Source organism: Falco peregrinus, chromosome 7 (genome assembly GCF_023634155.1).
Source record: "Falco peregrinus isolate bFalPer1 chromosome 7, bFalPer1.pri, whole genome shotgun sequence".
NCBI classification, from domain to species: Eukaryota; Metazoa; Chordata; class Aves; order Falconiformes; family Falconidae; genus Falco; species Falco peregrinus.
This window is the reverse complement of record NC_073727.1, coordinates 19913484-19930003: the sequence shown is the minus strand read 5'-3', so window position 1 is coordinate 19930003 and position 16520 is coordinate 19913484. Positions and strand designations below refer to the sequence as shown.

Below are 16520 nucleotides of genomic sequence, written 5' to 3'. Positions count from 1 at the left end.
ACTGTCCTCTTTGCCTCTTCCTAGGCAATTGCACTGAGGTTATTTACTTCAGTCTCTAAATGATCATTTCCAGTATTACTGTCAAAAGGAGCAGCTGCAGGATGAAGAGGAAACTTACCCTAAAACAATGAGCATGGTAAAGACATTGTAATGAGAAAATACAAATCTAATTCATATTAGAAGCAACTTCTGAAATAGAAAATATTTGAGACAGTCTACCAAGGTGTTAGCTGTGTGTCTGGAATATTTTGTGGTGCCAGATTCCTGTGCTGCACAGTTGGTTACATTTGCCAGGAAGGCCGATGAGCAAGCAGGTCATGGTGTCTGAATAAACCTTTCTCTGTAAAACGGAACATCCACATCTGTGGTGGGGAAGCTCTGGAATAAGCCACACAAAAGCTGACTGTTCAGCACATGCATGGAGAAGTCTCCAAAGCCAGCAGTATGCTAATGTTCGTACTGCTAATTTCATACAGATGATCTCCACCATGTGCCTGTCTCCCCCCCGAAGAAATGCAATTTAATTCACCCGATTTTTGTGTTAAAAATCATAGAATCATTTGGGTTTGAAGGGACCTTAAAGACCACCCAGTCCTGCCCCTGGACAATGGCAGGGACCCCTCCCACCATCCCAGGCTGCCCCCAGCCCCGTCCAGCCTGGCCTTGAGCCCTGCCAGGGATGGGGCACCCACAGCTGCTCTGGGCAGCCTGGGCCAGCGCCTCGCCGCCCTCACAGGGAAGAATTTCTTCCTCATCTCTCATCTCCATCTCCCCTCTCTCATGTAAAGCCATTCCCCCGTGTGCCATCGCCACCTGCCCTTGCCCAAAGCCCCTCCCCAGCTTTCTTGCCGGCCCCTTTAGGCGCTGGCAGGTGCTCTAAGGTCTCCCCGCAGCCTTCTCCTCCCCAGGCTGAGCCACCCCAGCTCTCCCAGCCTGTCCCCACAGCAGAGCTGCTCCAGCCCCTGAGCATCTCCCTGGCCTCCTCTGGACCAGCTCCAACAGGTCCATGTCCTTCTGTTGTGGGGGGGCCCAGAGCTGGACGCAGCGCTGCAGGGGGGTCTCACCAGAGCAGAGTAGAGGGGGAGAATCACCTCCCTCAAACTGCTGGCCATGCTTCTTTTGATGCAACCCAGTGCAGGTGAACTTTGCTGGGTCATGTTGAGCTTCTTGACAACCAACACCCCCAAGTCCTTCTCCTCAGGGCTGCTTTAATCCATTCTCTGCCCAGCCTGTATTTGTGCTTGGGTTTGCCCCAGCCTACATGTGCAGGACCTTGCCCTTGGCCTTGCTGAACTTGATGAGGCTCACATGGGCCTGCCTGCCAAGGTCCCTCTGGATGGCAACCATTCCCTCCAGTGTGTTGACTGCACCACACAGCTTGGTGTCGCTGGCAGACTTGCTGAGGATGCTTTCCATCCCAGTGTCCATGTTGCCAACAAGGATGTTAAATGGCGCTGGTCCCAGTTCCCTAAGGAATGCCTCTCATCACCGGTCTCCACTTGGGCATCAGGTCATTGACTGCAACTCTTTGAGTGTGACCATCCAGCTAATTCTTTGTCCACCAAGTGTTTCATCTCAAATCCATGTCTCTCCAGTGTAGACAAGGTTGTGCGTGACAGTGTCAAATGCTTTGCACAATTCCAGGGAGATGACGTCAGTTGCTCTTCCCTTATCCACAATTTTGTAACCCCATCATAGAAGGCCGCCAAATTTTTCAGGCACAATTTGCCCTTAGTGAAGCCATGTGGCTGTCACCAGTCACCTCCTTATTTTCCATGTGCCTTAGCATTGTTTTGAGGAGGATCTTGCTCCATGATTTTGCAGGGCACAGAGGTGAGACTGACTGGCCTATAGTTCACTAGGTCTTCCTTATCTCCCTTTGTAAAAATGGGGCTGATGTTTCCCCTTTTCCAGTCAGTGGGAACTTCCCTAGACTGCCCCAACTTCTCAGATATGATGGCCCCAACTTCTCAGATATGATGGATAGTGGCTTCCCTGGACTGCCACTTCTCCTCAAATATGATGGATAGTGGCTTAGCCACTTTATCCGCCAGTTCCCTTGGGACTCACCAATGCATCTCATCAGGTCCCATGAATTTGTGCACCTTCAGGTTCCTTAGATGGTCTCAGACCTTATCTTCTGTAGTGGGCAGTTCTTCATTCTCCCAGTCTCTGCCTTTGCCTTCTGCGGCTTGGGTGATGTGGCTGGAGAATCACAGGTGAAGACCGAGGCAAAAAAATTGTTGAGTACCTCAGCCCTCTCCATGTCCCAGGTAACCAGGTCTCCTGTTCCCTTCTGGAGAGGGCACACATTTCCCTTAGTCTTCCTTTTATCACCGAGGTACCTGTAGAAGCTTTTCTTGCTGCCCCTGGTGTCCCTGGCCAGATTTAATTCTGTCAGGGCTTTAGCTTTCCTAATCTGATCCCTGGCTGCTTGGACAATTTCTCTGTATTTCTCCCAGGGTACCTGTCCTTGCTTCCACCTCTTTAGGATTCCTTTTCGTGTCTGAGTTTGTCCGGAAGCTCCTTGTTCATCCATGCAAGCCTCCTGGTGCTTTTGCCTGACTTCTCTTTGTTGGGATGCCATCGCTCCTGAGCTTGGAGGAGGTGATCCTTGAACGTTAACCAGCTTTCCTGGGCACTCCTCCCTCCGGGTCGTTATCCCATGGTACTCTACCAAGCAGATCCCTGAAGAGGCCAAGGACTGCTCTCCTGAAGGCCAGGGTGGTGAGCTTGCTGTGCACTCTCCTTGCCACCCTGAGGATCTTGAACTCCACCATTGCATGGTCACTGCAGCCAAGGCTGCCCCTGAGCTTCACATTCCCCACCAGCCCCTCCTTGTTGGTGAGAACAAGGTCCAGCGTGGCACCTCTCCTCGTTGTCTCCTCTGTCACTTGGAGAAGGAAGTTATCATCAGGGCATTCCAGGAACCTCCTGGATTGCTTATGTCCTGCTGTGTTGTCCCTCCAACAGATCTGGGATGGCTGAAGTCCTCCATGAGGGCCAGGGCTTGTGAACGTGGGGCTGCTCCTATCTGTGTATAGAGGGCCTCGTCCGCCCGGTCATCCTGGTGGGGCAGCCTGTAGCAGACCCCCACTACAATGCCACCTGTCCCTGCCCTCCCTTTGATCCTGACCCATAAGCTCTTGGTGGCTCACCCATCCCCAGGCAGAGCTCCGTGCGCTCTGGGGGGTCACTGGCATAGAGGGTGACACCGCCCTCGTGTCCCCTGCCTGTCCTTCCTGTATCCTTCCATCCCAACACTCCAGTCACAGGAGCCACCCCACCATGTCTGTGTGACTGTGACACTGGTAAGATCATAGCCCTGCAGGTGTGCACATCTCTAACTCCTCTTATTCTCCATATTATGGAAAATTAATTTATTCTCCATACACAGAGGCGTTTAAGCCGGGCCCCGGTGAGGCTGGCTAACTGGCTGAGTGTTAAGACTCCTTCCTGCCAAGTGATCGTTTCTTTTGCACTTTGTTTCAATACTTAAATGCCGTGATTTTTCCTGTCTTCCCCTCCAACTCCCTTTCTTTTAGAGAAGAAATGTTGACCCACAGCCTGAGAAAGCTGCGAGAGCAGATTGTTAAAGCCAATTTGTATGTGAGAGAAGCCAATTTTATTGGAGAGGAATTGGACAAGAGGACAGAGTATAAAGTTACCCTCCAGATCCCAGCTTCAAGCCTTAATGCCAACAGTAAGGTAAGGTAGCCCTAATGGAACTAAATCATTATTCAGTAAGTTTGCCCCTCAGCATTCATACTTGTATCCTGACTTTAATGTTCTAGATAGTTTGCCGCTCTATTCATGTGCATTAAATATGGCTTTGTTAGTGCATGCTACATCCTTATTTTGTTTTGTTACCATGAAAATCTTACAGTGTGCTGGCTTACTGATAAATATTTTGGTGCAAGACCTTTCCACTGGTGTTGAAATTCAGACTTGCTTCCGAGTGATAAAATCTGTACAGGTTAGGCAGCATCTATTTCAAGTATTTACCATCACCTTGTGGACATTTGACTTTACATCATCCTAGTGAGCTGAGAAAATGCTGTCATCCCCATCATGAAGGGAGGAACTGGACCAGGGAGGATTTGGGTTGTTTGTTCCAGACATCTTAGAAATTTTGGAAGAAAGGAACTGAACCTGAACTTCCATGTCTCAGGCTAACTGCCTAAACTGGGATTATTTCTGTTCTTGAGGTCAGCTCAATATTTTGGTGATATGCAGGCCGTTGTTAGTACAGTAGATGTATTTTACTCCAGGATTAGAATTTTTATCAACTGCTTTAGAGGTTTCTCTCATCTTTTTGTTTTTCTCAGTGTCTGCTGGCCCATCTAGAAACAGGATGGTAAAGAGGGTTAGTTTTCTTGAAAGTTACTGACAGCAGTAACTTTAGCTGGAACTCCAGGCCTATTGTAACTTGAGGGTATTTGTGAAATGCTTAAATGTTCCTATTTCTAACACTTGTGTAAGGTGAAAATCCACAGAAACTAGTGCCTGTAGGTGTGATTAGATTTCACGGTTAAACTGAACACGAATATACTGCGACAGCCAAACTCAGAGTTTGTCACCCTTGAAAAAACCCACCAAAATCCAGACTTTTCTCAAAGATATTCTCAGTTTTGTATTGGTTTTGAACTCTTTTTTCATTGTTGTGACACATATTCCTTACATTTTTATTTATATATATATATTTATAAACATATATATATAAAGAAATATAAATATATATAATTGTTTCACAGAGAGGTGCAATTCTCAGCGAGCCCGCTATTCAGGTGAGAAGGAAAGGGAAAGGCAAACAGATTTGGTCACTGGAAAAGCTGGAGAATCGATTGGTAGATATGAGGGATCTTTACCAGGAGTGGAAAGACTGTGAGGAAGACAACCCAGTAAGTAAAAATTACTCCAGTGTTGTGCTGATAGAATTACATCTCTGTTCAATTTTTTGTTTAAGTAGATGTGAGAAAATCTTCTGGCTCAGGACGGGGCGGGGGGTTGAGGGGTGGGGAGGGAAGATGTAAAGAGATAAGTTTTCCTGAGCTTTTGCTTTTCCTAGTACTGAAGTGATCTTCAGCATTTCATTATCCCTTATCTTGTCACTTTGATGCTTGCTTGCATGCATGGTTTGGTGATGGAACCAAGCATACAATGCGAAGCAGTAAGTAAGCACAACAGCAGCTGATATTCAGGCTGACCTCGCTGAATCTGATGGTGTGAAGGAGAGGTTGCCGAGGGTAGGCCTTATACTCGGTCCAAAGTAAAATTCAAGTTTCCATTCTTCTTGTGATCTTACCTGGTCTCTTGCTTGAGTCCATTTTTCTTTCACTGGGCTGGTTTGTGCAACACTTTGAAAACTGTTTCATGAAAAGCTTGTTTTTCTTACATTATTATGGATTTCATTGAAGGTGATGAGAGCTTACTTCAGGCGAGCTGATCCATTCTATGATGAGCAGGAAAACCACAGCCTTATCGGAGTAGCCAATGTTTTTCTTGAGTGCCTGTTCTATGATGTGAAGCTACAATATGCTGTTCCAATTATCAATCAGAAGGGAGAGGTTTGTCATTCTTCTATAATCTATCCTTACTCAACTGTTTAATTACAGCCCATGGATCTTATTATCAGTATGTAGTAGATATTTTCCAGTTTCATGTGCACAAGCTCTTTGCTAACGATTTGGAATTACGCAAATCCCATAATACCTTACTAGAGTTGTTTAGACAGCTCTGAATCCCAGCATAGTGATTGTGAAAGGAGAAAGTGTTGCTGAGCACCTTTCTGAGCAAAGCAGCCCAAAATAAATGCTTAGCAGAGTGAGTTTGAGCTGTAGCTCCCCTGGCTTTCACTACCATCAAGAATAGGCTCTTAAATATATACTGTAAGAACAACTTCAAAGGCAGCTAGAGCATAGCAGGCAGCATTCTCTGTGCTTTACATCACATGCACTTTGCAGACTCCCTGGAGACTGGTGTGAAGGTGAGTGAGATTGCAGTACACTGTTCCCAAAGTCACTCTACCGGCTGCTTTCTTTATGAGTTTACAACAAAAGGCTCTTTGATTCTTGCTCCAGAGCATCCTTCATCTGGTGCAATAAATGCGCAGTGCAAAACATAGAAAGAAATAAAATGTTGTCTGTTTACAGGTTGGAAAAAGCAGTAGTTGTAGTTACCTGAAAAGGGATGAACCTGTCACTGTTTTCTGGCACACAAGTAATTCTTATTCCTTTCTTATCAGGTATCGGGTCGTCTCCATGTTGAAGTTGTTCGCGTGAGTGGAGAAATAGATGACAGGTTGGTTGGAGGTGAGGATAGTCCAGACTATTCAAATGAAAATGATGCTCAGGAGAGAAAACTGGTCTGCAGGGTGAGTTCCAGATATATCCCAACCTCTGAGCAACCTTCCCTCTTTCTATCCCAAGTCTTAAAGAAGTCCCTGGACAATATGAACAATCTGGGGGCAATTGTACTCTTTCTCACTTTTTATCCTGTCCCATAGAGCTCCTTGTGTTTGCAAGCAGTATGGGACATCATTACAGGAAACGTTCTCTAAGGATCTTGAGGGCTGCCTTACTATAGAGCTGTAACTAATTTGAACTTAATTTGACAAATGGAGAATAGAAGTTTATTAAAAAATGTGGTTAATATGATGGCTTTGTTTAGATCAGAAGGTGTATTCAAAACATTTTGTGTCTATTTGGCCTTGATTTTGAAAAAGGGGGGACAGCATACTTTGGTATTGTTGGGGGTTATATTTTGTTTCTAGCATAAGGACAAGTAGTATCTTAAAACCAAGATTTTGCAGAATAAAGGAGCCTGTTTTGGTAGAAGTATGAGATTTTTACTGTTCCTCATCAATTCCTCATCAATTACGATGTTTTTGGTGCATTTTACCATTAAACATTAATAATATGTTTTGGGGTGTTTGTAAAATTCAGCCCTTTAGCTTTTACTCCCAAGAAGTATATGCCTGGTGACATCTAGTGACGATGTTCAGCTGATGCATCCAAAACGTTGTCTCCAATGTATATCCATGCAGAAATCTGTTATTTTGTAAAGTTATTTGCTTGGGGTTTTTTTTTGTTATCCTTTGCAGCAAACAGAATAACATTCTACCAGAAGGTATTTTTAATTCTATGCCCAATGAATAAATGCTTTTCCTTTGTTTCTCATCTCTTTTCTAGATTAAAATACTTCAGGCTACAGGTTTGCCACAGCACCTCTCCCACTTTGTGTTCTGCAAATACACATTCTGGGATCAACTTGAGCCAGTTAATGTTGCACCTGAGGTGGATCCTTCCTTATCTTCTGTCAGCAAAGAGCCACGGTGCATGGTTGTCTTCGATCACTGCAATGTAATATTTTTTTCTATTTTATTAATGAAACTCTAGGCAGACAAAGCAGGTTTATGCTTGGGTAACAGTTTTAGTTGCCTCTTCACTCACATTATAGTATTTCATGAGGCTGATACCCTAATACCTTTTAATAAGGACTTAAAACATCTTCAGAGTCCATATAAGTTTGATTGTTCGACGCTGTTCACTTGTACAAAAATCATAGAAGATGAAGTAGTGGATTAATAAAGGAAAGCAATCGGTTCAGCAGAGAGACTTATGTTAAGAGTTTACCCACAGTAAAAATGCTGCTGAACATGAATGGAAAATTAATATTCACCAGAGTCTATTGAATATCTGCATCTGAGCTGATCACTCTACACACTGATGTAGTGGAGAGAAATGTCCCAGTCCTGGGACATGATGCCTGTTATCCTAATGTAGACAGTGAAGTTAGGTCATGTATATTAGAACGGACTGTTTCTTCCCATTGCCTCAAACAACTGTCTGAGTGGAGACATCTTTAATAGAGATATGTAAAGTCAGCTTAGATGAATCCCAGCCAAATCACCTGAGTTCTTGTCTTGTTCTTTCTATCATTTTTCATTACACTGGGCAATTTGTTCCACTTACCATTTGTGAAATAGATATAATACTTTCTGATGAGTTTTGATTTACTGATTCTGAACATTCAAACTTGTGATTTTTTATTTTTTTTTTACATCTTTTTTTTTTTTTTTTTGAAACATTGGTTCAGGACTTGAAACACCATGTGGTCATTTTTCAACTATTTTGACTTCAGTCTTCAGCAATCATGTATCTTTGCCTTGCCTCCTGATTTTACAACTGAGCTGACAGTTTCTCCCTTCCTTCATAATTGTGTCTTGAGGACCAGAGTGACTTTACTGCGCGTTTCTATTAAAGTCAAGACAGTAAATCTGTAAGCCTAAGTTGTTGAGTAGTGACAGTCATCAACCATTTTGTCGCTTACATACAGGAGGTTTCTGTAAATATTTCTGAAGACTTTATGGAACATCTTTATGATGGTGCTTTGGCAATTGAAGTCTATGGGCACAAGCACAGTGGTGACCGCAAAAATCCAGCCCTGTGGGATTTGGGAATAATTCAAGCCAAAACACGCAGCCTTCGTGACAGGTAAATATGAAAAATAGATCCTTGGTTTAGAATTTTGGAAAAATCGCTGAGCTGCCCAATTTTGAAACAGGTTTGGGGTAAGTAGTCAAATTTTGAAGTGAGATAACTGAACGCGTTTGAGACTCTATCTGTTAGACTCTTATAAATAGACTGTCTATTGGAAAAACACCATGCAATGTGGCAGTAGGCTTTAAAGAAGGAAAAGAGGAGAAATGCCCATCTCCATTTCAAACTAAAAGGGGTAAAACTTGAAAGACTTTAAAGTCCCCTTTATTTAGGCAAACTCAAGTGCCTAAGTAGGTGCTACAAAAGAGCAAGCTGAATATTTTCCTTCATATTGTTATGTTATTCTGTGCCAGAACGAGCTATCAAGTCTAAAGCAGCAAGATGCTGTTCCGGCTGTATGCTGATGTATTTATTCAAGGTCTGACTCCAATTCATTCTTGGCCATGAAATGTCATCACTGTAATGCTTCTGTTGGATAAGCTGTATTGCTAATTACTTCAGTTGCAGTAAATATGCAACAGTATGGTAATTCAGACTGAAGGGTATTGTTTTTTTTGCTGGCAGCCATTTGTTGTCCCCGAAGTAAGCTTAGTAGCATTTTCTTCAATGTAAGTTGTTTTGCCTCTCCAGTTAGAAGGCAGCTCTGCACCTTAGTTTGTTAGCAGTTACTTCTCATTTTACTCCCAGCCTAAGCTTGTGTTGAATGTATTGAATATTAAGCTATATATAAGGAAATTCAAAAGAAAAGTCAGGAAAACATGGTAAAGAGGAGATGGAAAAAAGATGCTATAAAACTGTTAGGTTTGGTAGCTGAGTAGTAAGTACCTCCTTCCTTCTTAATTTTGAAGTACTACAACAGTGGCAGTTTCTTATTTAAGCTCTTGGAAGAATTAGAGAGAAGGCGGTAGTATGTAGTTCAGGAAAGCGCCCTGAATCTTGAAAGCTTGTGAGACAGTGTCATATTTCATTTTGCTATCTTCTGTATGAATCTGATTGCACTGACAACACTGGGCTTCTGTGGCAGTAGCTGAGACCAGAGCTCAAATGTTACAATGGAGTGGAATTGCTTTTGTACTGGAGTCAAGAAAAGTCTTATTTCTGATGTTTGACTAAGAGAGCTGCTAGTAAAATCTGTAAGCACTGCACAACTAGTAACACTAGATACTCACAAATGGTGCATCTATTGAAGTGTTCCTTTGCATCTTTAATCTGAGCTAATGCTTTGGGTTCTTTCTTTGGGGGGTGGGGGAGCAGGAAAGAAAGAAGCAGTATTTGATATGTGTTGCAGGTGGAGTGAAGTGACCCGGAAAGTAGAACTCTGGGTTCAAATTCTGGAGCTGAATGAGAATGGGGAATACTGCCCAGTTGAGGTGACTCCTGCGAAGGATGTATGCACAGGAGGCATCTTCCAGCTCAGGCAGGTAAGGTAGCACGTACAGGATTTCAGCTGTGGAAAGAGTCTGCAGAAAGATAAGAAGTTTCTTTTTTGTATGGTAAAGGGATGGTGTCCAAGGCACTGTCAAACTTAGACACAAAATATGATACTGTGTAAAACAGATATAAAGTGGAGTCCCTCTGTTTTGTGAAACTGCCAGCGTGCGTACGCTCAGATGTAAAGGTGATCAAAGACTTACCTGTAATCTTTTTGCTATGTTCTTTCCCTGTTCTGTGATAGCACCAGGTAGAAAAGACATCGGTCTCAACTGTACTTAATTATTTTTTAAAGAGGTCCAGAGTTCCCCTTTATTTGATCCCACCCAGCCACTCCTTTGTTCTTTGAATTCTACACGCATTAAATTGTTAATGCTTAACTGCGTGGTTAACATTTTTAAGTGATAAGCTGTTGCCCAGAGAACACCATGAATTAGTAAAAGTTACATACAGGCTGCACCTCTGAACTCCCCAACTCCTTTGATATTTTTTTTTTAAATTCTTTTTTTCCCTGTGGGTTTTACTAAGGAATAGTTACTTTGCTGCACTGATAGCATCGGTGGGTAAGAATTTTCAGTCAAGTAGACCAGAGTCAGGAGAAGTTCAATGAAATTCCAATAGCACCAAATTAAACTATTTTCTCTCCTCTTTTGTAGGTGGGGAGGAGATCCTATTTTCCCCTTTCAAAAGTGTTAAAAATAAAATTCTATAAGTGTATGTTTAAACAACACTCCATAAAATTAAACTGGGGAATTGATGAATGCTGAACTATTTTTTTTTCTTTTTTCTGTAAATACATAAATCCTGTAAGCATTCATCCTTGGAACAGAAGGGATATCTCTTGAACGCTGGGTCATTGAGACTGCAGTACTTGCCACTGTTCTTCCCGAAACAAAAATATAATGTTGCTTGCAAATGACTGCCAGTAGAGGTCTCTCTGTCATTAAGCTTTCAGCATTTTATATTCTTTTTTTCTAAGCATTTCAAATTATTCTATTGGGCAGGGGCAATCTCGACGAATTCAGGTTGAAGTGAGATCTGTACAGGAATCTGGGACCCTGCCACTGATGGAGGAATCAATATTATCTGTTGGCATTGGCTGTGTTCAAATAAAACATGTCAAGTCACAAAAAGTACCTGAAAATTACCAGGTGAGAGTCTGAATATTTCCTGTCCACTATGGCCAAAAGCATAAAGTGATGTCCTGAGTTTGTTGCAGTTGGAGCCAACTCAATTCATTTCAAGTTTTAGTTTGGTTTTGGGGAATATTTTTAAAATCTACTTCTTAAACTTATAAAGCAATGTCAAGAAGAATTGTCAGAATTGCTTTGATGGTGGTTTTAGGGATTATTCAGGATAGTTTATAAACCTCTGTCTTTCAGAAGGTGTTGTGGAAGGGCTTCCTGTTAATCAAAAATAATCTTCCATGGCACAAAAAATTTGTAAGACCACCTTCTGTGTCTGGTTTATTTTGGGTTTTGTTCCTAGCCTTTTAAAAGCAGCACAGCTTTAACACACCATTCAAAGAAGAAAAGGAAATGCCTGGTTTCTAAAAATCACTAGAGTTTGTCCAGTAGATTTTACTTATAATATTAGATACAGCAGGAATTTTAAGTAAGTATTCAATTTAAAATAAATCAATGGAACATATATTCAAATAGTGTTGAGTTACGAATGTTAGAATTATGTGAGCCGGTTGTTGGCCCATAGTGTATGTTGGCCAGTTTTTTGACAACCTCAGAAGCACTGCATCTCATCTTAAGCTGCAAGTCTATTGATCTGTTTTCAGTGATTGTCTTTTGGCAATACTCCTATCAGTTTTTAGCGCAGTTTGACTTTTTCCCCCAACAGCTAAATTAAAATTTAGTTACTCCTCTGACTTTGAAAGCCAAAATCTGGTGCAACAGAACAAGAAAGCCTCCAGACTTGTTTGATTTGCTGCCCTGCTTGAGACAGGGCCAACTAAATGTCAGATAGCTTTTGGGACATCTCCCAGCTTTTCATAATGTTTACCCTGTTGACAGAGTATGATTCAGTCTTGTGTCTGCTCCCCTTTTTTGCTTAATCAGTGTTGTTTTTCCATGTGAGGTCTGAAGTAGTTGGGTTTTTTGTTGTCTCCTAACCTTAGCAATCTCTTGCCCCTTGTGTGTCAGGGGCACAAAAAAAGGGGGCATTTTTTCCACCTTGCAGAATTCTCACTTTTCAGCAACATCCTAGGCAGATTGCTTTTATTCCTCATTATGCTTCTGCTAGCAACTCTGCCTGCGGGCTTTCTAGCTGCGTTTCCATCACAGCAGTCCCCAATACCCATGTCCTGCAGAGCATGTAAACTGTTGTTTCTCTCCTGCTCCTGAATGGAGCAAGTTTCTTAAGAGACTCTTCTCTCCTGAGACAGAATGACTGATTCTTGCAAATTTTACTTGAAAGCTATTACACAGCGGCAGCGTATGCATGCACCTTTCAGCCTGTTTCCCAAGGGGACAGGTCCCAGGTTGAGCATCCTGTCTGTCTCACCCTGTTTCTTCCCCAGTGAATTTATCTGTTGACCAGTTTCAACTGTATACAGCAGAGCTGGCAATCCACAAATTACTACGTTCTTTCAAGAAGAAAGATTTAAGCTCTGCTCAGGAGAGAGAGACCAGTGAGTTGTGTCTGATGTTGATAACCCACATGGGAAAGGGCTGTTGAAAAACCATGTGTTATCAGTCCAGTTGCTCGCAATAGCCTTCTGACTTGAGCACCTGGATTTTTAGTCCCCTTATTAACATTTCTCTATTTCAAACAAATCAGTATCTATGGAATGTGAAAGATTTTTCTGAAGACCTTGAACTGAGAAAATGCCTCTTCTATATGGCTTTTTAATTTTAGCTTAGCTAAGAGTGTGCTTTCATTATTAAGGTACAAAAGTAGACTCCAGTGGCTTGTTATTACTTAAATAGATAAGTAATAACTTGGGGAGGGTTGGAGTCTTCATTGCTTTTCCATTCACTGTGCAGGAGTGGCAGTTGTGCTTATATTCATTGCAAGTGGCTCTGCTTGTGATGAATGTTGAGAATGAAAGGTGGTGTTTCCCATCAGAAAATAATGAAAATCAAAATGTCAGAGGTCTACATTGTGACTCCTGGTGTGGTAGACAGAGTTATTCGAACTCCCTAACAATTGGCTTAGACGTTTACAATTTTTCTCCTCTAAATGCTACAGCAAGCTTACCTCAAATCCTTTATGCCAGACTTTGATTGTTATTTTTTTCAGTGCTTGCTGTAACATTCATACTTAAGTCTTACAGGTAAAACAGCACATTTTTCTTTGCTGTCCAGATTCAGCAAATCTCAAGTTGTCTCGCTATAACTCCTATTTTTTCTTAGGGCAATTTAAGCATTCAAGTTGTTTCCAATTAAGAAGACTTCTAATAGCTGTATTTCTGTGAAATTTTTCCATTGTAATTGTTGGATTATTCTAGTTTGCGTTCAGATGAGCTGAAAGCAGCAAATCTTTGGGATGTCAATGTGTTTTAATTCTATGATTATACACCATTGCTAAGCTCAGACTTTTATGTAAGACTGCCAATATTGTTTAAAACAGTTGTACCTTTTGCTTTCAATGTATTTCCTGCTATTAAAAAAATTTTAATGGTACGGTGTTGCATGTTTTGGCCTAGGAAGAAGATGATGAAATGGACAGTTATCAGGTAAAAAAAAATCTGAATTCTCTCTTTTTACAAACTCAGACACTTTCAGATTAAAACATGTTAGAGGAGGATTGGCTTTTATCTTTGCTGCGCTGGTTGGATATGCTGATGGATATGCTGAGAGCCCGTATTCTGAAGAGACTAAAAACTTAAGAATTGCATAGATTGTTATGCTGCAATGCCATATGGTGGATTAGAGAGGTGAAAGGGAAAGAACAAGATGCCTTAATGTGTATTTCCAAAACAAGATCCAATTGCTTTTTGGTTTTGGTGTTTTGGGGGAAGGAGTCTTCCTTCTTGACAAACTATGGTTAGACCAACATTGTCCTCATTAAGAACAAGAATAGGCATGGCAGCATTGAGAAACACAGTCAAAATACTTCATGCTGTTTCATATTATGAATGTGCTACGTGTATGAGAGCTGGAGTCTACTGCACTGTGATCAACCCTTGGGCAAGCAAGGGGGATTCTGTGCCTGGAGCCCTAAGACAGCAGCAATAAAACTACTGAAATCAGCACATTATTTCTTCGTATATAATGTCACAGTTACATGAGCCTTAACGGGGAACCAATGAGGTACAATATCTGTGATGTATTTTTCATCTTCTTGTGAATAACTTTAACAAAAGCAGATCATCATCATTACAAATCTCAAAATCGTATAATGTGAGCAACCAGAGATTTAGTTTTCATGTTCTCTGATAGATTCCAGCATACTTGTAGGGGTCTGTGGCTGAGTAATACAACTGTAGTTTATAGTCTTGCACCCACCCATTTTTCTTGACAAAGTATTTGTTGTAGTTTGATGTGGAATGAATCTGAACTGCTGTTGCCATAAAAGAGGCTTGCCTGAAGGCATCCCAGAGCTGATAGCGCATCTTTGTGGCACCCAACATGCTACATGTAGAGTATCATTCATCATTTCTGAGCACTTCTACATCAAAGACAAATGAACTGAATGTTGTTAAGGGTATTGAGGTGGATTTTTTGAAGGACATGAGCACTTAGAAAAAAATATTTTGCAAGGCTTAGTTGCAAATGCCATAACTTGGGACAGTGGCATGATGTGGGGCAGGGATGGATTTGTAGTATGAGGTTGCTAAACAGAGTGTGAATGGTGAGTCACGGATAAGGGCTGGGGTTTTCAGCCTTGCCACAAGGTAGTGGTTAGGGAGTTCTAGAATAGTTTGGGGGCAAAGATGGTGTATAAAGGGAAGTGTGTTCAGCTGATAACAGCCAGAGGAGGAGATGCCTTTAGGCTGGCAAGCAAAAATACTTCAAATAGATGTGGAAAGTTCAGGGTTTGGACCTGTGAAGGAAGGCTAAGAGAACTGGGGTTATTTAGCCTCAAGGAGAAGAAAAGACTTAGGCGGGATCTTGTCAATGTACGTAAATGGGAGGGGGTAAAGACAACAGACCCACGCTTTTTTGAGTGGTATCCAGTGAACAGACAACTGGACATAGCCCTGAGCAAGCTGCTGTGGTTGACCCTGCTTTGGGTGCAGACCAGGGTTGGACTGGACAGTCTCCAGAGGTCACTTCCAACCTCAGCTATTCTGTGTTTCTGTTTAAGTTGTCCTGTGCAACAGAAAATAGAGAAGAGCCAAGTGATTTGCAGGAGGTCTGCTCTGTCTGTCTTAGATGCTTTTGGATACGGTATGAGCAGAAGGGTTGAGGAGACGTGTAAACCACAAATAGGAAACCTTGGCTTTTCTGGGTCAATATTTAACATGACTGCTTTCCTCTTTACAGGACAGGGATTTGGAGAGGCTCCGTCGGAAATGGCTGTGTGCCTTAACAAAGCGTCAGGAGTATCTTGATCAGCAATTGCAAAAACTCGTTGGGAAGCCTGGTAAGCAAAATACTATTAACCTTAACAGTAGCGATAGTTTGAGAGAGACATGCACACACTTCTTATCTTAATATATTGTAAAATTTAGAAAAGAAGTTAATGGAGAGTTTAATCTCAGAACTCACCATTGATTTACTTTCAGCAAAAGTTAGAGAAGTCTATATAAAACTGTTTGTTGTTCTGGTATACTGCGTGTTTCTTCTGTATGCACTGAATTTCTGAGCAGAGTGAGATTTATTTTGTTACGGGTGATAGAAGATCATCAACACGTGATAAAGGCCCTGAGTAAGAAATACACTCTATTGTCCTGACTGACATCCTGCTTCTCCAGATAAAACAGAAGATGATGCAGACCGGGAGGCACAGCTTTTAGAGATGAGGCTAACACTCACTGAAGAAAGGAATGCTGTAATGGTTCCTTCTGCTGGCAGTGGGATCCCTGGAGCTCCAGCGGAGTGGTATGAACATACATTGCCATGTGCAAGAATAAATGTAAAAATGATGCATGGTCTGTTCCTGGCTTGGCTTGTTGCCATTTTTTGATTTCCTTCATCTGGCCTCTGTACACTGTATGAGCAAAGTTGTTAAAATAGGCCTCTTGCTTAAATTATTTTGTTAGGCTGTGTATCTGAAATCCAGAAATGCTATTTAGTAAACGATACTATTATTGATCCGAGTGTAATTATGACCTTCTAAAAAAACAGAATCAATATTTATTACCACTGCACTTACCATTTAAAAAAATTAGCTAATATGTTAATTACCTAGTTCATTCACTTAAAAGGCTGCTCCGTCATAATAAAACTGCATCTACATGAGCATTTTGTTGCACTCCTGGTTTGAGCTTAGTCAGTTTAAGCAGCAAGTGTTCCATGTAACTTTCTAGACATTAAAAATAGTAAACTACTCTAGACTGAGATTGCCGTACCATAGCAGCTGTGAGTAACAACTGCAGATAAGGAAGCAAGGTTGTTTCACTTCAAACCTCTTGTCTTCAGTTGCTCTCAACTTTCTGCAGTTTTTTCCTGAGCAAACCTCTAACAGCAT

At 41.8% G+C, this 16520-nt stretch overlaps 1 protein-coding gene across 5 annotated transcripts in view; it reads left to right on the top strand.

Annotated features, from left to right (window-relative positions):
- The window catches only part of KIF13B (kinesin family member 13B), a 133290-nt gene that overhangs the window by 78617 nt on the left and 38153 nt on the right, over positions 1 to 16520 (top strand). For all 5 annotated transcript variants that reach the window (XM_055810154.1, XM_055810152.1, XM_055810153.1 and 2 more), the window contains exons 18-28: positions 3546 to 3708; positions 4755 to 4901; positions 5418 to 5567; positions 6245 to 6373; positions 7191 to 7361; positions 8338 to 8495; positions 9790 to 9922; positions 10937 to 11083; positions 13591 to 13620; positions 15374 to 15473; positions 15805 to 15931. In XM_055810154.1, the coding sequence (XP_055666129.1) occupies positions 3546 to 3708; positions 4755 to 4901; positions 5418 to 5567; positions 6245 to 6373; positions 7191 to 7361; positions 8338 to 8495; positions 9790 to 9922; positions 10937 to 11083; positions 13591 to 13620; positions 15374 to 15473; positions 15805 to 15931 (1455 nt within the window). The remainder of the gene's footprint in view (positions 1 to 3545; positions 3709 to 4754; positions 4902 to 5417; positions 5568 to 6244; positions 6374 to 7190; positions 7362 to 8337; positions 8496 to 9789; positions 9923 to 10936; positions 11084 to 13590; positions 13621 to 15373; positions 15474 to 15804; positions 15932 to 16520) is intronic.